We start from the raw sequence: 21,238 nt of genomic DNA on the forward strand, positions 1-21,238 counted from the left end.
CCATTTCCATTTCAAAAAATTGGAACCCCTAAAGGGAATAAATAGGAGATGGGAGTAAAAAATAATCTATACTTTCTCTCGCAAACATGGGGACTCTTTAGACAATAATTGCACAACATATTTGATATTCTATGATTAAATTAACTAATTGAATATTTTAAAATTGTGACCCATCCCTATTTGAGAGGGTTAAAAAATACCTGCAACTCTAGTTTAAATGACTGGAAATGGTGCGGACATTGAGCAAAAATGTAACTCTCTGGTGAGTTTGTTTTTAGTGCCTGTGTTCATGTAAGTTAACAAAGAAAAAGAAACGTGTGTTCAACTTAATACTCATGCACTAGCCATCACATCAAAACTGAATTATACTTCGAACTTAATGAGCGTGTACATGACTGTTAATTGTTATTATTTTTAAAACAATGTCCTGGAATATAGTTGGCAGTTCTCATTGTGAATTTATTGCGGTGTCATATGGTGAACGTACTCGTATCTTCATTGTCTGATGAAGAGTGAGTGTGAGTTTGTGTGCCTGACTTAAGGGAGATCTCGACAGTGGGCTGTTCATTGCCATGGCGGTACCCTCTTCCTGTCTGCCCGCAGCGCTTGGCAAGCTTCAGAACATGCATTTTGAAGGATGAGCCAATAAAGACGTAGAGCACAGGATTCAGGCAGCAATGCGTGAGGGCCAGACTTTCAGTGATTTGATTGGCCCGGTCAAGGTTTTTGCTCACTTCACATTCTGTCACTAAAATGTAGATCACATCCAGGGCTCTGACTAATTTTACAACATTATAGGGGAGCTGGGTCAACAGAAATGCACCCACTACTGCTATTAAAACCCGAAATGCCCGCCATCTCCTTCCACCACGTACACCCGCTGTAGCAGCTTCACCCAACACAATTCCAACCCTGCAATAACAAAACATCATCACCAGGAAAGGCAGAAGAAAGCTCAGAGACACTTCCAGAATTTCCAGAGTTGCTTTAGCTGCCCGCGCCATGCTGTGTGGGTAAACTGCCCGGCAGGCATTACGCTCACTCGAGTGCTGCTTCTTCACCGTGTAGAACACCATATCTGGCAATCCAAGGACAATGGCAAGTCCCCAAACCATGAGGCACATGATTATCCTCTGCCTGCGGGCATTGCTCCTGCTTGGGGCATTGGTGGTGGTGGAGCCTCTGGCTAGTGCACGATAGCGGTCTATGCTAATGCAGGCCAGCAGCAGCATGCTACAGCTGAAGTTAGTTGTGTAGAGAGCAGAAGTGATCTTGCAGGCTGCTGTGCCAATCTCCCATCCATTCACTGCATCTGCAGCCCAGAAGGGCAGTGTCAGGAGCAGGAGGAGGTCTGCGAAGGCCAGGTTGAGGATGAAGACGTCCGTCAGCGTCCGTAAGCGTTTGTGGGAAAGGTAAACTAAGATGACCAGCGAGTTTCCGGCCAGTCCCAGGATCAACGCTAGGGTGTAGACGACTGGCAAAAAGATCCCAGCGAAAGACCGAACCTCTTGTTTGTCACAGACTGTGTGGTAGTCTGGAAAATCCTTGTCGTCATAGTCACTGTGGTTGGAACTATTGTCATGGTCATGATAATGATAGTCATGGTCGTAATCCAAAAGGACACTCATAATGATCCTATAGAGAAAAATAAATGTAAACATTAATAATGCTAGAATTTTTTTTAACGCTCAGATTTTTTTTTTTGAAAATTGTTCACTGAAAAAAATTAACTCAGATATTACTAGTATATTATACAAATAATTACAAAAAAAGCAAGTAACACATTGAATTAAACATAACATTTTGAAGTAAAAAGACTGAAATAGTATTTTCTTGTAAAATGTAAAAACTTATTTTTCATGTATTTTTCAACAGCTTAAATTATTCAGTTTAACCTTAATAAATTGTGGAATTCTTTACCTTTGGTTTGATGGTAGAAATTTATGTTAATCATTCAGGACATTATTCGGATCAGCCACAGTATTGCTGGTCATTCCAAATCTATTTCTATTTAGTGGTAAAACCACTGGTCTACTCTAATGTAATGTGCATCTTGACATAAGGTAAAGTTTTCATTTTAAAGTTATTGCCTCATCCCCTTGTACCTTCTAAAGGTACAGTTTTTGCACATTTTTTTCTTGTGTAAAATGTAAAAAATTAAATAATAATTTGATCATTGACTGTGCTTTGCAGTTGTACATGTGCTGCCTTCAAGCCATGTCAGAACAATCTGATTTTATGAGATTAGTGTGCATGAACTGCACTATGATGTTGGGAAATTTTCTTCTAGCTCTCTACTTACTTTCCCTGGAAATAGTGTCATTTCAGTTTGAATCATGGCAGAACCAACTGTATGGTTACAAAGCTGTGAAAATTGGCACACAAATAGAGGGAGGCTGAACTTTAACCACATCAATTTTGGAATCAAAATTTGCACTGATGTGTGGAATTTAAGAAAGTTTTCATTGTGATTTTTGATGGTTCAGTTTAGTTTGTATGCATTTGATGAAGACTAGCTTTTGGTGCTTATTTAGCTGGTCTACTGACTTGTGTGAAAATCTGTTACACACCAAATGTGCCTTTCATTTTGTTGTGTTATAGAGCTAAAAATCGTAAAGTAAAAAAAATTCTCACATCCATTTATTTATTTTTTTATTTATATTTGCACCTTAAAATAAAAAAATAATAATAATAAAACATAAAATATATGAACAAAAATTATCAATTTAATGATGTGCAGGAAGAGGCAAAAACCCCAACTGGGCTTATTTAACGCCTCCACCTATAGACATAATTACAATAAAATCAAAACAAAACAAAAAACATAGAAAATAAAAACATTTTACTACATAAAAGTAACAACAAACTAGTGAGATACATATATCCATAACACACACACAAAACACACATGCACATACATGTATACATACACATAACATCAACAAATTTTAATGACGATTACAGTAATGAAAAAAGTAAAAAAATATGATCATAACATAAAAATAGAATAATATCTATATTAAAAATTTAGAACAGCAGTTAAATGGGCTTTTAAATATCTTTTAAAACATTTTAATGAGGTGGAGTTTATTGCTAAGTGGGATAAACTGTTCCATAATTTGGTACCCCTAAATCTGATAGTAAATTGACCTCTGCACGTAAGAAACTTTGGAAGATGAAGATCTAAGGATTGACGAGTTGAATAAGAGTGAACCTGTGAGTTAAATTTAAAATAAGTCTTAAAGTTCTCTGGGATATTTTCATAATTAAAATGTACCTTATAAATAAAAACACATATTTGAGTGATATTAATATCATACACAGTAAGTATCTGAAGATTCTAAAATAGAGGCACAGATGAAGAATGTGACTCAGATCGGGTTGCAATCCTGACAAAACGTTTCTGAAGAACCAAAATTCTATGAAGTGTAGAAGGAAAAGTGCTTGCCCAAACTATATTACAATATGAAAGATATGGATAAATGAAACTGTAATAGAGTGTAAGAAGACAATTTGTAGTAATGAGATTGCTAATCCTCCTAATTATACCAATAGATTTATTTATTTTCTTGCTAACTCAGTCAATTTGTGTTTTCTAATTCAAGTTCTCATCAACAAAAATTCCGAGGAATCTTGTTATTGAGACTTGGGATATCTCCACAGTCTCCATTTTGACTTTTGAGAGGTTCTTAGAATATGATTTTTTTCCACTAAAAATTATATAATTCGATTTTTTTGTATTCAGCGATAATTTATTTAATCTGAACCATGTAGCATATGCAGTTAAACCAGTATTTACATTTTTAATCAGAAAATTAAAATTTGAATGAGAATAAACTAAAGTTGTGTCATCTGCAAACATTATTGGGAAAATAATATTTGACACATTTGATAAAACATTAATATAAATAAGAAATAATAATGGTCCAAGAATGGACCCCTGAGGGACCCCACAAAGTAGTCTGGCTTTGTTGGAATAGCATCCATTAATACAAACAAACTGTTGTCTGTTTAAAATATAATTTTTTAACCATTCAAGCGTAACATCATGAAAACCATTTTTTTTTTTGCAATTTTTTCAATAGAATATGATGGTTGACTGTATCAAAAGCTTTTGAGAAGTTGACGAATATACTACAGGTAAATTCTTTATTTTCTAATGCAGAGGAAACTTTGTCAATCAAATAAAGCAAGGCCATAGATGTGGAATGACTTTTCCTGAAGCCATACTGATGTTTATAAAGAATTAAATTAGAATCAAGATGGAATAAGATCCTTTTATATATAACTTTTTCTAATATTTTTGAAAAACAAGGCAATATGGATATGGGTCTATAATTATTGAAGCAACAAGGGTCATCTGCTTTAAACAGAGGAATAACTTTGGCAACATTTAAATCCTCTGGTACAACTCCTGTTTTCAGAGAAAGTGAAAAAATGAAAATCAGTGGCTGCAAAATAAACTGCTTGATCTGTTTGACAAGGAATGAAGAAATGTTATCATGGCCGGTTGAAGATGTTTTCATTTCATCAATAATATCACTTATTTCTTTAACATCAGGAGGCTGAAAAAAAGAAATAGAAGGATAATTCCTTATAATATAATCTAGTGGATTACCATTACAAGCAGGAATTTTACTGGCTAATACATGTCCAATGTTAACAAAAAAATTATAAAATTTCTGAGCTATATCAAATCTTATTAAAAGTTATTAAAAGAATTATCACCTTCATAAAAAACTGAAGGTAATTCTGAATGAGACTTATCTCTATGCAGCAACTGATTTATAACTTTCCATGTGATTTTAGTATCATTTGAACACCTCTTAAATTTCCCACAGAAATATTTCTTTTTTGACGATCTAATGTAATAAGTATATTTATTTCTACAAGATGTATAAGCACCACGGGTAAGGGGTGTAGGATTTGAAATATATTTTTTGTACAATTTATTCTTTTTCCTCAGGAGCTTCAACAAGTCAACTGTAAACCAAGGCTTACTAAAGGCCTGACTATATTTCCTAGTAGAGCTAACAATTGGAAAACATTCATTGAAACTACCGCTAATAATTTTCATAAAATTTTGATATGCAAAATGAGCATTTTTTTCTTTGTAAAGATCATTCCATGAAGTACTGGCAAGCATATCTTTAAATTTAGAAACATTTAGCTTGCTCATAATTCTTTTAAGCATCTTTTTCTTTTTTTTTTGTTTGGTTGTATTAAACTTGATTGACGAAAATTGGAATATAGGGAAATGATCAGATAAATCCACATACAAGACTCCAGATTTCATTCCTTCACTCAAATTATTTGTTAAGATGTTATCAATCAAAGTTGCTGAATTCTCCTTTACTTGAGTAGGTTTATGAATAAGAGGGAAAAAATAACTAGAATAAAGTATATTTAGAAAATCTGCAGTAAATGTATCTGGATTATTTTTTTAAAGATTTATATTAAAATCACCTAAGATGTAACAAAGTTTATCCTCCTTGTTAATCAGATAAAGAGAACTGAATAGACATTCATTAAAATCTTTGACAACAGAATCTGGTGAATGATATATGACACCAACTATGACGTTTTTTCCACCAAAAACACCAGAGAGCTCCACAAAAACAGATTCTACTGAATTCAGTGATAAATCATCCCTAACTTTAAATTCATAGTTGTCTAAAAAAAATAAAGATACTCCACCTCCCGATCTATTTTCTCTTACATAATGAACTGAATTGTAATTTGATAATTTAAATATTTCTCTAGAGTCTTCTGTAAGCCATGTTTCAGATAAAGCAGTAACAGAGAAATTATGTTTAAGTAAAGATAAATAATGAATAAATTTGTCATAGTTACAAGGAAGACTTCTTATATTCAAGTGGAAAGTGGAGAATATATTAGAAGGCATGGAAACATATAAGTCATTAAACTGAGTTTCATCATAAAATCTGCAAAGGTTTCTGGTATCAAATGATGAAAAAAAAATGTAAATCTGGGTCAACATCAAAATTATAAGAATCAATTAAAGAGGAATCAATAATATTGAAATCAGAATCAGATGTATTATAGTAGTCCATAGAGTGTATATTTAGTTAATTACTCTAACTGTTGGTCCTCCTTTGTTGAGGAGGATTTTGAGTTGGTGGATGGACAATAAGTTTGTCATATCTCAAATATGCAATGTCACATCTCTCTCGAGCCGCCTTCATTGCAGGGAGTAGATCTTTCCTTCTTTGACAGACGGTTTCAGAGAAGTCCTCATTGATGAAAATGCCTGAGCCCTTCAAGTTCTTTGCTTTATCCAGAACAGCCCGTTTGTCCTTAAGCCGCAGAAATCTGACCACAATAGGTCTGGGCTTTTCTGAAGGTGTTGCTGGCTTCCCAGTTCTATGAGCCCAGTCAAGCTCTATTTTCAAGTGATCCAACTGTAACTTTTCACTGAATAATTTTCTCACTTTATCTTCAAAATCAGACACTTTTTCTCTCACAGACTCTTTAATGCCGTCTAGTGTCCCAGAACTTCACAAAATACAGACAACAGCCACAATTTTGCTTGAAGATATTTGATTAAGATTTTCTTACTTCAAACAGCAGCTAATATTTTGAGTTTTAAGAGGGATTCCTTCGATTTTTTTATGGATCAGAAAACCAGCCGTAAGATCAGAATAACACAGCTTCAGCCATCACATCCGTCACAAAAACACATCCTTTACAGTTACAGAAAATCTGAAATAGATCTGAAAGAGCTTTCCTACTTATTTTTTATGATTTTTTATGATGTTTTAGACTCTAATGCTGTGTTCACACCAAACGCGAATAGAGTGTCAAATTCGCGTCTACCATGTCTAGTTTGCCACTTGAACATTTTGAGATCAATCGCTTCATTCGCGTGTGAAATTCGCTTCACAACAGACGTTTTAAAAGTATTTCAGACGAGAATGTAGTTGTTTTAAACTCAAATATGCGGTTTATTTATAAAGACAGTGTCTATTTAAAAAAAAATGTGTTTCGCCGATTTCGGATTTGAGCTCCATGCGATCAGCGGGAGCTCAGAGCTCATGTATCTGCCGAGAGCAGCCTCACCTCGGCTAGACCTTCTGACATTTGCCGCTGGCTCTGATGTCTCTTTAGTGGTTCAAGATAAAATATAATTCGTTTAGGGTAAAACGAAACGTTTCTTATCTTTGGCCTTTATTCAATTAATCTATTAATATGTTTTATATATATATATATATATATATATATATATAGGTCATTTTTATTTCCGGTCTCTATAGAAAAATGAACTTTTGTCATATAGCTCCGGTTGACTGCTCACTGACAACATCAGTCGTTCCTCCTTGTTGAATGAGTGACTCCTAGCAGGCTCCTGATTGGTTAACGCGGCGTGAATTGACGCCAAAGTTCAAATTTTTCAACTCGGGCGGCAGATGCGTATTCACGTCAAACGCTTAAATGCACAAAAGCACTCGCGTCTAATGGGCCCTTTCACACAGGACGCGGTATGCACGGTGCTTGCCGCTTGCTGCTGGGTTCAGCGTTGCCCTTCAGATACAACTCGTTTTGCGCTGCGCTATGGCGTAGGCGGAGTTTTAAAAACTTTTAGCGGGAGCTCTATCATAGTCTGTTGTCTCCATGACACAGCTTTCCTGACGATGTCCCTATACGACCTCATACTTGTATCGTACAGCTCAGGAAATTTTGACACACACAGTGCTAGCCGTTCATCCATTTTGATTTCCATGCTTGTTTGGATCCCCCGATTCTATTGGTCGCGCTGGTAATCGTCACAGAGCGCAGCGGCAAAAGTTGAACTATTTTGAACTTTGAACCCATCATATGAAGAAGTCTGTTCTAACAAATGACTATGAAAAGGGTGGATTAAACTTTATCGATTTTGTACTCTTAATAATACGTTTAAAGTAAATTTGTTGAAACATTTCTTTAAAAATCCTAATTCTATTTGGAATGTCATACCATATCATATTCTGTCAAAACTGGGTGGGCTGAGTTATTTCTTAACCTGTAATTATAATATTGATAAAGTCCCGATAAAAATGGCATCCTTTCACCGCCAGGCCTTCCTTTCATGGTCTCTTATTTTTAAACACAATTTTTCACCCAACAAATATTACATATGGAACAACAAAGACATACTGTTTAAAAACAAATCTTTATTTATTGATTACTGGTTTAATAATAACATTATTTTTGTTGACCAATTATTTAACAGGGATGGTTGTCTTTACTCTTATAGTGAGTTTCTAGAAGAATACAAAATTCCTGTGTCTCCTGGAGATTATGCCAAAGTCTTTGGAGCAATTTCTTCTGGTGTCTGCATGTTATATAGAGCTCAACCCAGATTGGACACTCAACAACTAACTTTGTTATCGCTGACTGACACTTCAGTTGGTAAGATTTGTTTTTCTTGTAACAATGGTAAGAACAATAAACTAATTAGATCCCTGTTCAAAACAGAAATTATCACAGTCCCATATGTGGTTCCATACTGGAATAAATTTGTGCAAAACATTGACTGGAAGACATGGGCGTCAGTTTGGTTTGAAATGTGGTGGGGACAGAGACACATTCAGAAGTGCATTTTCAGAAGTGCTGGGTACAATGATGCTTTTTTTTTTTCTCTTTCGCGCAGGTCATGTTTTGAAAGACGTCCTGTATCTTATTAATGTAAATAAATAAAAATGTATACAAAAATGTGATGTCCGACTCGTTTTATGAAGAAGAAAGTCGTACAAAGCATTAGACATATGATATATGACCCACTAATCTGCTTCATATCATCATATAAGTACCATGTTGACAATATGACATGGCCATGACGTGGTTTAATGTACCTAAACAATGATTACCAAATTTCTCTTTCATGTTGCTTTGTTATAACCACTGAAAACGGGGAAAAAAATCTAAACCAAAATCGGGCCTTGCTCTACATTATCCCGCTTATTACATGGCTACCCACCAAATAAATCAATAATTTGACACAAAATATTGATTTAAAAAAGAGTTTATTGATTTAAACACGATTGTATTGCTTCCGCTAAAGAAAATAGTTCCGTCTCTACGATTAGAATCCTGCCGCGTCCATAGCAACGCTCTGTTTTTCATGGCAACGGTGTTATTATCAAGAAATAACAGACTTCATTCTACAGTGGAATTCAACCAAGCCATGTAATAATTTGATTTAATTCCCAGTACAATTTACCATATCTACACACAACACAACTTAAGCACTACAAATTTTATCAAGATTGAAAAAGCAAAAATACGTGTAGCACAGATGAACACTATTGACTATCACACCATGATCTGACTGCTCTCAATTCACAACAACATGCATCCATCCAATCTACATCAGGCATTTTGACTAAAACTTGATCCATTCCTCATCATCATCATCATCATCACAACTATTCCAGAATTCAGCAATAGATTCAAGCAATAATTAAACAAGATACTGACTACTCAACAATCATCTCCCCCAATACTTGCTGTATGAACGCAAACCGTAACTAGTTAATTAAGTTGGTGGCTAAGGAAGTCTAACGTAACATTAATTGCAAGAGAAGAATTAAAACAGCCGTCCCCCCCGAAATCGACGCCTATGCTGGAAGAAGGTCTGGCTCTTACCCAACCAATATTTGCTGACCAACAAAATTAGAGAAATATCATTTAAAATAATTCATAAGTTTTACCCGTCTAATGATTATATTGTTAAAACATTTAAAAAAGACATTGATGTAATGTGCACTTTCTGCTCTATGAGTATTGAAACAGTTACCCATTTGTTTTGGCACTGCCCTTTTGTCCAGAGTTTTTGGTCTGATATTTGTAATTTTATTGCAGAAAAAATTGAGAAAGATTTCAAGTTGTTTTGGAAGGATGTTCTTTTTGGCCTTTATGACCTCTACAGAACTAAGACTAGGCCTAATGAAACTTTCATTATTAATCTCATTATTCTCTTGGCAAAGTTTTACATTCATACATGTAAGTTTGCGCATTCCAAAACATCTTTTATTGCTTTTAACATTGAGGTCAAGCAATATGTCAACACGATTAGGTATTCGCTTAATCAAAAGGCAACAAAAACTGTGAAGGTGTGTAAACAATTTAATATATTTTTGTAAATCTGTACTTCCCCTGGCAAGTTGTGATGATGTGAGTCTTTGTTTATTTTTATTTTTCTATGTTAAAATACTTGCAATGTTGGATAATGCACAATATGTCATTTTTAAATGGAGAGGAACGCTCATGTAAACTGTGCAATTGTTGAATAAAAAAAAAAAAAAAAAAAAAAAATATTTTGAACTTTGACCGCGACGTGCGCGCGAGCACGCAAATGATTCGCACCGCTGCGCTTGCGCTTTGGTCAACGCAGTAACAAAACGTCCTTGACACCAAAGTTCACATTTTTCAACTCGGACGGCAGACGCGAATTCGCGTCAAACACATAAATGCACAAAAGCACAATTCGCGCGTAACGCGCCTATCGCGCCAGATGCTCAATTCGCATCATTCGCGCGAACTAGCCGCACTAAACGCCTCATTCCCGCCGCGAGACCTCCAGACGCGCGTAAACACGCCTTTGCATTTACTTAACATTGAAATCATTCGCGCCAGACACTCTATTCGCGTTTGGTGTGAACACAGCATTAGAGGGCAAAATGGTTTTAACATTTTACATTTGTGTGTTAAGCAGATGTAATCCAAAGCAACTTTAAAAATAAACAAAAGAAATCTGTCAAAACATTTTTTTTTACCAATTGTAGAAAATATATAAATATGTTGAAGAAAAATAATATTGTATTATAAAAATTTACAGTCTAATACAATATATTTTATCTGCATTCAGCTTAGGTTATTTTTATTGTAGAAAGAAAATGTCTCATGTTTTTCTCTGCATTAAAAACTTGTTTTCATGGGAATGGACGTTTATTTAGCAAATTATCAAATATTCTGAAATATGGTATTTGTAGGTTATCTTAATAAGATTCAGCACCTTAAAATTCACATCTGTCTATAATAATGTCTGCAAAATGTTGTTAGACTCTGCACAGCCAAACAATTACAAAATGATTAAATTTTAGATGTCTGTGCATGCTTTATCTTTGGACGTATTGTAGACTTAGTAGCTTTGCTATAGTTTGTCTGGACTGAAGGGGAGTTTATTTAACCCTGAAATCTTTTAGGTGAAGGTGTAGAAATGCTCACGGCTGGTCTTTTTCGTTGTTTGCATTTCTAAACCCACAGATCTTTGGCTTTTGCCAGCTGCTTATCTGTAGTTCCACACAACACTGAGTGTACCTGCCAATCTGTGAAACACATGCTTGTTTAATAGGGGCATGAGTGGAGATGATTTTGTCTTTCTGGGTGATAAGCAAACCAGCTGTTAAAAGATCTATAGTTGATGCATATTGCTTTTCGTACTTGCTTATTGTCTATTCATATTTACCATGTTAATTTATTTTTCTATGCTACTTCAAAAGAACCAGAAAGAACTAAAATGTTTAAAACATCAGTCAAAAACTATTCAAAAACGTCCTAGTGATCAATTATGAACTGCACGTCTCTTCCAGAAAAGCCGCAGTTGGGATCGAACTTTTTCCTATTTTGGAAACCTTTTGGCTCCTGTTTTAAAAATGTTAATGAATAACAACATATTTATCCATGGCCTTTTTTATTTATTTTTTTGTTCTGTACTAAATTTCTGAACATTAATCTTCTTTTGTTTTGCTGACATTTAAAATTTTACTGCACATTTTAAACTTTATAATATACCAATAGACTAATACACTATTAAAGCATTTCTGTGACTAAATGCATATACTTTATTTGTATTGTTTTTGAATTTTGTGTTGTTGCAGTTGCTAAATAAATAGTTAATGCAAACATCAGCAGACAATATATAAATTTAAATGGATAATTCACCCCAAAATGAAAATTCTGTCTTCATTTACTTACCCTCAAGTTGTCCCAAACCTGTATGAATTCCTTTCTTCTGCTGAACACAAAACAAGATATTGTGAAGAAAGTTGGTATCCAAACCATTTCTGGTCCCCATTGACTTTCTTTGTTTGGAGAAAAACAATCCTATGGAAGTCAAAGGGGACCAGCAAATGTTTGGTTACCCAAATTCTTTCAGGGCTGTCATGGGGCAGTCGTGGCCTACTGGCTAGAGAGTTGCACTTGTAAAACGAAGTTTGCGGGTTTAAATCTCAGGTCCAGAAGGATTGTAGGTGGGGGGGAGTGAATATCCAGCGCTCTCTCCACCTTCAATACCACAACTGAGGAGAGACCCTTGAGCAAGGCACCGAACCCCCAACTGCTCCCTGGTCGACCGCAGCATTGGCTGCCCACTGCTATGGGTGTGTTTGCACTTGGATGAGTTAAATGCAGAACAAAAATTCCAAGTATGGGATACCATACTTGGCCACACGTTATTATATTTTTTTTATTCTTATTGTATATATATATATATATATATATATATATATATATATATATATATATATGTATATGTGTGTGTGTGTGTATATTTAGCATAAGAAGGAAATTCATACAGGTTTTAAAGAAACTCAGGAGTAACTCATGAAAGAATTTACATTTTTGGGTGAACCACAAGTATCCAAGTGTAGTTCATTACATTAACAACATGTTCTGTTAACATTTGACAGTGTCAAAGTGTTTTATTCTATTTTATATGCATTTGTATATGGTTAATTAAAAAAGTTACAGTTTAACTGTTAATGCGGAATGTCTGATGCTTTAGAATTAATAATCATGTAAAAAGGTGATCTATTGTTCTTATTCCTGAATCCATTACAGAATTTGTATTGTCGTATTTTATTACTTAAGTCTATCATGGAGCTCAGGTTATGTTAAACCTTTTTATCCTTTTACTTTAACACTGCACTGGTAAACCTTCATTCCATTCTGCTTTCTCACTAGCATACATAAACAAGATTTTTATTTTTGCAAACACAGTTTTCATAATCATATTTAAAATGTGTTTCTGATATGTGTTTATTTTGAACTTTACCTTCCCTGTCATAAACTCATTTTGAAGATCGGTAAGCAGAACTTTGCCTTGCCTAAATAGATGACAGTGAAGGAAAATAACTGCAAAAGAAATCCAACAGATAAAATCCAAATACTGACTAAAAATCATAATAAATGTACGTTACCATAATTCAGAGTATGTTGTAACTTTAATGGGAATTTGTTTGCTGTATTCTTAATCAAGTGTTTACTTTCAATAATGATTTTCTAAAGTTATGCCTGTTCCCTGTGTTGTGACACAAAGTGATCAAAACCTTTAACTTTGAGTTACCCACAGTTTTGATGTGAATGTGAAATGCAAATACAGCAGTGTGTCTTACCTCTGTAGCGTCTGAGTCACACTCTGTCCTGGAATGAGCTGCCTTTAACCTAGAGAAGTGAAATGCTCTGTTGATAATTGCAGCTGGGGCAAGAGGACGGCCATGGGTGTGTGTTTGCGTGTGCGTCAGAGAAAAAGATTTGTAGAGGAGAGAGAGAAATGAGGCGAAAAGAGTTTGAGGATATAAAGATTAACCTCCTTTTGCAGGTTACAGAGACCCTCTTTTTTTGAGCGGAAGAATTTTGGTATATTCATAACAGAACAAATCAAAACTCAACACAACATATATCTCCTGTAAATTTTGGAATAGCAGTTTCAGTTAATGCAGCAAAATGAAATACAACAAAACAATTGATTTAGTTACAGCACACAGATTAGGTAAACTTAAATTGTACGTATATATATATATATATATATATATATATATATATATATATATATATATATATATATGTATATATATATATGCATATATATATACATATATATATACATACACACATTAAAATAATGTCTTATGCACTTGTAGTGTTGTCAAACTACTTCCATCGTCAAGAATATTCCTGCAGCAGATGTGGTTCTTTTTCTTTCTTTGTTATATATTTGCATGAGCATATGATCTGACTCTGAGATTGTAATGTGAATATTTGAGTGTCACACCCAGTGCATAGGTTTACATTGTTAACTTTATGCACCCATAATAAAAGGTGCTTCTGATGTTACCAGGTCATTCATAGAAGCATTTGTTGTTCATGCATACCAGAATGCATACAGTTTTGAAAAGGAAAAAAAAAAAACTAAATCATTGTGATGCTCTAATCTGGATAAATCCTGAAAACTGGAGGAATAGATTAGAGGTGTTTTTTCTCAAATGGCAGTGATTTCCTGGAAATACTAGATACAGGCGCTGATGCAGGAAATCACTGTGCATAATTAAGTTTACAGTCTTTTAACCGCTCTTTCCTAAGTGCAGTCATTTGGATTGTTTGCGTAGAAAAATAGATATTGTGATTATTTTTCTGAAGAATGTCATGTTCAGTGAGGATATTAGCTGTAAAGGGTGAAATAAACTGTTGAATGGAGGGTCTTGTTTAATTGGTGTAATTCCTTGCAGTAGCTCATCTGTACTAATCCTGTTATTTGAGAGTGCTAGCATTCCGGAGGGCCCTGCGTGATTTGTTTGTTTGATAGAGTCTGGCCATTATGGCATGCACAGTGCAGCGTACAGTCGCGTGTTTGGTGGCTTGTACGGGGACAACCTGCAGACATGAAAGGACAAGTCTGTTATATCACACCCTGAGAAACAGCCTGTGTTTTCATCAGAAAAATTACTAAAATAAGGACTGTTGCCAGCACATATACATACACACCCACACATAAACATGCATGCAGGCTAGTGACTAACTGTTCCTTAGGAAAAAACACTTGTCTTTCCAGAATTGTGAAGTGTTGAGTGTTTGTTTCAAGGGTGTGTGTGTGTCTATCTGGATCTAAGGTGTGTCTCTGTTATGTGTGGAATTGTGGATTCAACGTCTTGTCCAAGTGCTCTTATAACGCATATGAGTCACAATGTCAGAAAATGCTGCCTTGTGGGAGGTTGTGGGTACTTGTCTTTTAATTTTCCATGGTTACATAATAACCTGCTGTTAAATTGTCTGTTTGTTTGTGAATGTATTTAATTTTATCTATCTTTTAATTTACGTAGACCATTGTAACTTTAAATTGTTTTAACATGAACTATGTGTGACTGTGTTTATTTAGTAGGATTGGTTTACTGTAATTACAGTAGCTTTATAAAAAACAATAGTGGTTTATGGTAATCCCCACTTTATAATGGTGCTTATGTTTATAGGTAGATTCTCCTTATTCTTGTCATGTTTTACACCAGGGGTCTCATTTATAAAACGCACCATAGATTTCATCCTAAAAGTGTACGTAGACATGAAAGCTAGATTTTGCATATGCTCAAAAGTTTTCAGATTTATAAAAACCATGCGTACACCAGAACTTGCCCAAAATCCCTTTATAAATCCCAGTCAGGGGAAGATTGTGCGTATGTTTATCTCCAGCCATACTCCTTCCCAAACTATCCATATATGGAGCTTACAATGCCTAGTTTTACTATGCATAACCTCATCTGCATATTATTTCTATGCATATTACCATCCACGGTACACCATGTTTAACACTGTCAAATGTACAAGACATTAAAGAAATATGAGATACGGGCTATAAATGTCATTTGTGCCATACACATTAATTTTCATTGCTAAAAATAATTTGGCATTCTTTTGTTTTAGAATGAATATATCAAAACCTCCATAAAAAAACTTTAAAATAGTTCTCAGAAAAACAATTTAGAATACAACTGGCCCAATAATATTTCAGTTGTTTAAAATAATAATAATAATAATTAAATTATTTGAATGCAGTTTTGCTGATAAGGATGTAATGCAGTGTAAATACGATTATCTGACTGTGCATCATTGACAAATTATTTGAAAAAGGAAACGTGCAAATCTTACTATTTTCTTCAAGTTGTATCTTTAAAATACAGTGGTATTTTTCATAATGTTGTGGAGATGCCTTCACACGACATCATAACTTCTGTGTAGCTGTGATTGTACAGTAAGCTATTATCATTGGTCCCATTCAGCCGGACAATAGACCATTCCACCGAATCCAGCAGTGTCTGCCACAATATAGAAATAAGTGCACATCATTGATAATTGTTCTCGCTAAGAATATTTTCTCATAACATGAGATGTGCAGTTCACTTGAAAAATAAATTATTGTGCACCTATAGCAATCCTTGCTATCATTAAAACATAAAATACCACAACAAAAGTAGCCTAATCAAGTGCATCAACTACTAGTCTAAATCCATATAATTTTGGACTTATCTCCATTAACAAGAGTGTAATATTTAATGTAAATGCATGAAATTAAAACGTTGTGCAAGTGCTAAAATTTTCCTTTCAAGTTTGTTTTTTATAAATCCCACCTTTTACGTAGGAGGTGAAGTTTTTCTGGACATTCTTTCTTTCTTTCTTTTTTTCTTTCTTTCTTTCTTTCTTTCTTTTTTTCTTTCTTTCTTTTAAATGGACATATGCAGGTTTATAAAAACATTTTCTGTCAATGTGGGATATTTTGCCCTGCAGGCTTTTATCACATCCAGCACTTACTTATACATTCACACTAAACTGAGCCTTTACTCTTTTGATCTGGGCAGTATCATATTCTTATGTCCTTTGCAGAATACTGGACAGTAAACAGAAAAGAATGATTGTGGGACACACCCGTCATCCCCTTGAATCACAGATTGGCCCCAGGCCTGTGCATGCTTCACTTTGCTGTAAATTATTACAGCTATGAGTCATTATGTGCATTATGGCGGTCTGTGAATAATTTTAGTTAAAAGGGCTTTGAGCATTGCATGTGTTTGTGTGTGTAAGTGCATGCACATGCTAGCAACTGTAGTGCATATACATGTACAATAAAAACTTGTGCTACACTCAGCAATGCAAGTGCAAAATCCATGTCAGTCTGAGAAATAGCTCCCTCTAGGGGAGACCCCTCAACTTTTAACAAATTGAAATTTATAGTGCTTAATCAAAATTATTAATCAAATTGAGTTCTGATAGCTCAATTACAGAATAATTCCATGCTGGATTCCAAGACATAGATGCATTATTAGTAATTACCAAGCAGACATAGTTACAAAAAAGGTTTTTACAGAAAGAACAGTAAATGCCAAAGTCAAGTCAAGTCACCTTTATTTATATAGCGCTTTAAACAAAATACATTGCGTCAAAGCAACTGAACAACATTTATTAGGAAAACAGTGTGTCAATAATGCAAAATGACAGTTAAAGGCAGTTCATCATTGAATTCAGTGATGTCATCTCTGTTCAGTTAAAATAGTGTCTGTACATTTATTTGCAATCAAGTCAACGATATCGCTGTAGATGAAGTGACCCCGACTAAGCAAGCCAGAGGCGATAGCGGCAAGGAACCGAAACTCCATCGGTGACCGAATGGAGAAAAAAACCTTGGGAGAAACCAGGCTCAGTTGGGGGGGCCAGTTCTCCTCTGACCAGACGAAACCAGTAGTTCAATTCCAGGTTGCAGCAAAGTCAGATTGCGCAGAAGAATCATCTGTTTCCTGTGGTCTTGTCCTGGTAGTCATCTGAGACAAGGACTTTACAGGGGATCTGTGTCTGGGGCTCTAGTTGTCCTGGTCTCCGCTGTCTTTCAGGGATGTAGAGGTCCTTTCTAGGAGCTGATCCACCATATGGTCTGGATACGTACTGGATCCGGGTGACTGCAGTGACCCTCTGATCTGGATACAGATTGGATCTTGTGGCTACGGTGACCTCGGAATAAGAGAGAAACAGACTAATATTAGCGTAGATGCCTTTATTCTAATCATGTAGCAAGTACAAAAGGGTGTTATGGGAAGTGTTCCCGGTTCCGGTTTACCTAATTAATGCAGCCTAAAAATCTTTTAATGGATTTAGATATTAAAAGCATATTAGTATGTTATGTGTAAGCCAGGTTAAAGAGATGGGTCTTTAATCTAGATTTAAACTTCAAGAGTGTGTCTGCCTCCTGAACAATGTTAGGTAGGTTATTCCAGAGTTTAGGCGCCAAATAGGAAAAGGATCTGCCGCCCGCAGTTGATTTTGATATTCTAGGTATTATCAAATTGCCTTTTTGAGAACGTAGCGGACGTAGAGGATTATAATGTAAAAGGAGCTCATTCAAATACTAAGGTGCTAAACCATTCAGGGCTTTATAATTAATAAGCAATATTTTAAAATCTATACGATGTTTGATAGGGAGCCAGTGCAGTGTTGACAGGAACGGGCTAATATGGCCATACTTCCTGGTTCTAGGAAGAACTCTTGCTGCTGCATTTTGGACTAGCTGTAGTTTGTTTACTAAGGCGTGCAGAAAAACCAACCAATAAAGCATTACAATAATCTAACCTTGAGGTCATAAATGCATGGATTAACATTTCTGCATTTGACATTGAGAGCATAGGCCATAATTTAGATATATTTTTGAGATGGAAAAATGCAGTTTTACAAATGCTAGTGGCTTTCTAAGAAAATATTGCGATCAAATAGCACACCTAGGTTCCTAACTGATGACGAAGAATTGACAGAGCAGCCATCAAGTCTTAGACAGTGTTCTAGGTTATCACATGCAGAGTTTTTAGGTCCTATAATTAAAACCTCTGTTTTTTCCGAATTTAGCAGTAAGAAATTACTCGTCTTCTAGTTTTTTATATTGACTATGCAATCCATTAGTTTTTCAAATTGGTGTGTTTCACCGGGCCGCGAAGAAATATAGAGCTGAGTATCATCATCATAACAGTGAAAGCTAATGATATATCCTAATGATATCTCCCAAGGGTAACATATAAAGCGTGAAGAGTAGTGGCCCTAGTACTGAGCCTTGAGGTACTTCATACTGCACTTGTGATCGAGGTCATTTGTAACTCTAAGGACAGCAGTCTCAGTACTATGATAAAGTCTAAATACTGACTGGAAATCCTCACATATACCATTTTTCTCTAAGAAGGAATATAACTGTGAGGATACCACCTTTTCTAGTATCTTGTACAGAAAAGGGAGATTCGAGATTGGTATATAATTAATTAGTTCGTTGGGGTCAAGTTAGAATATTAAGTCAAGTTAGGTATTAATAATAGTCAGAAGAGGATCTATGACTTCTGGAAGCACCTCTTTTAGGAGCTTAGATTGTATAAGGTCTAACATACAGTACATGTTGTTGGTTTAGATGATTTAACAAGTTTATACAATTCTTCCTCTCCTATAGTAGAGAATGAGAGGAACTGTTCCTCAGGGGGCCTATAGTGCACTGTCTGATGCGATACTGTAGCTGTTGGCTGAATGGTTACAATTTTATCTCTAATAGTATCGCTTTTAGAAGTAAAGTCGTTCATAAAGTCATTACTGCTGTGATGTTGGGAAATGTCAACACTTGTTGAGGCTTTATTTTTCGTTAATTTAGCCACTGTATTGAATAAATACCGGGGGTTATGTTTGTTTTCTTCTAAAAGAGAAGAAAAGTAATCGGATCTAGCAGTTTTTAATGCTTTTCTGTAGGATAGGTTACTTTCCCGCCAAGCAATACGAAATACCTCTAGTTTTGTGGTCCTCCAGCTGCGCTCCATTTTTTAGGCTGCTCTCTTTAGGGTGATCTTGTGCTCCAAAGCTCAAATTGTGATCTTGTAGCAACTCATGTAATAACGAAGCATACTGTTATAATTAGAGTTGTTCCGATTCCGATACTAGCATCGGAAATATCACAGATACCACAACAAATTCTAGCATCGGCATCGGCAAGTACATGAACCATATACCGATCCGATACCATTTTCGTTAACAAGACCTAGTTATGACCGCTAGCTTTGCCTAACCGCTGCACGGTTTTTATTCGCTGCTCAGAATGCATTGCAAACACAGGAAGTTGTGTTGCCACAAGCAACCCCTGTTTAGAGCAGCGAAGAAGAAATGAAAACGCGTTAGCAGTATTTCAGACTGGACCAACCAGACAGTAAAACGGCGACTAGGGATGCCACAAGAGCTGGCACTTCACTACCAAGTCGGTGATCAAAATTGAAAAATGTGATGATACCCGCGTCTCTGTAGTACCGGTAGTAAGTTACCAACTCCAGAGTAACTTCCCGCAGTTGCGTTCAGTCACTTCCGTGTTAGTCTAAGCGCAGGGCTCCAGACTGTAGCCGAATATATACTATTGTCTGTGAATATAAAACTGCAAAATACTATTTAAATATTACTCCTGCAAATTCTACATCTCTGTGGGTGACGGGCGCAGATGTGCAGGAGCTCGCTGTTTTGTAGTCTCTGTCGTGTGTCACTATATGAGGACACGAACGCATAAACTGTCACTTCATGAGAATTTACCGTTTCATTTGAGAAAACTGTCATCTCATAAACACAGACAATCAAAGATCTTCATGGCATGATCTTCGTAGCCTACAGTAGATTTAGCTATGTCTCTATGTAGTAGTAATAATACGTCTCTATTAATAATAATAATTATGCCTAGATGGTTGCTTGTTTTTTACTTGTTTTGTTGTAAAGAGATTATCTGATTAATATATAATTTTTTATTTTCCTAGACTTATTTGTTGCCATTTTTTATACAGTTATATTGTAAAACTAAAATATATTTTTTTTAGTTTGCGGTGTTAGATTTTTGGCTGCATTTGAAGTTATTTTTCGCTTAAGAAAATAAGTAATATTACTGTCAAATTAATGTCAGATAATAAAAAAACTGTAATAAATACAGTAGTTCACCATGTATTTGTTCATGTTTTAATAAGGGATAATTCTGAAGCACGCCATAAAATAATTCTAGCAATTTACACAGGGCTAGTAGTATATACAGCTGTATATACAGATACACACCCATGTATCGGATCAGTACTCTGTATCGGCTGATACCCTGAGCCCAGGTATCGGAATCGGTATCGGGAAGAGAAAAAGGGTATCGGAACATATCTAGTTATAATGACACACAATGTAATAAGTATTAAATTATTAAAATGTTCATAATGTAATAGTTTTCTTAAAATGTAATAAAATCATGGGGACATAATTTTATAATTATTTCTGCATAATGAGAAATGTATTACAAATTTCACATTGTCATAATTTTAATAATAAAACATTGGAATTCCCTTACAATACATTTTAAATGAATTTTTATAATACTTATTCAAAAAAGCACCAGATTCAAATACTCATGTTATTATTATTATTATTTGTAGTAGTAGTATTTGTTGAT

General features: G+C 35.1%; 2 protein-coding genes across 4 annotated transcripts in view; one reads left to right on the top strand and one right to left on the bottom strand.

Moving 5' to 3' along the window:
- Positions 1–21,238, top strand: part of acad11 (acyl-CoA dehydrogenase family, member 11) — a 145,461-nt gene that overhangs the window by 83,798 nt on the left and 40,425 nt on the right. The gene's annotated exons all lie outside the window — the stretch shown is intronic.
- ackr4b (atypical chemokine receptor 4b) lies at positions 259–13,645 on the bottom strand. Of its 2 annotated transcripts, none has more exons than XM_059524419.1 (2): positions 13,395–13,645; positions 259–1,635 (listed from the first exon to the last, which is right to left on the bottom strand). In XM_059524419.1, exon 2 carries the CDS (start codon positions 1,626–1,628, stop codon positions 471–473), a length of 1,158 nt encoding a protein of 385 aa, XP_059380402.1. In that variant the 5' UTR covers positions 1,629–1,635; positions 13,395–13,645; the 3' UTR covers positions 259–470. The 2 variants fall into 2 exon arrangements, with proteins under 2 accessions (XP_059380402.1, XP_059380403.1); XM_059524420.1 differs by lacking the exon at positions 13,395–13,645 and adding an exon at positions 11,977–12,313.

This window comes from Carassius carassius, chromosome 35, assembly GCF_963082965.1.
Source record: "Carassius carassius chromosome 35, fCarCar2.1, whole genome shotgun sequence".
Taxonomy (NCBI): Eukaryota; Metazoa; Chordata; class Actinopteri; order Cypriniformes; family Cyprinidae; genus Carassius; species Carassius carassius.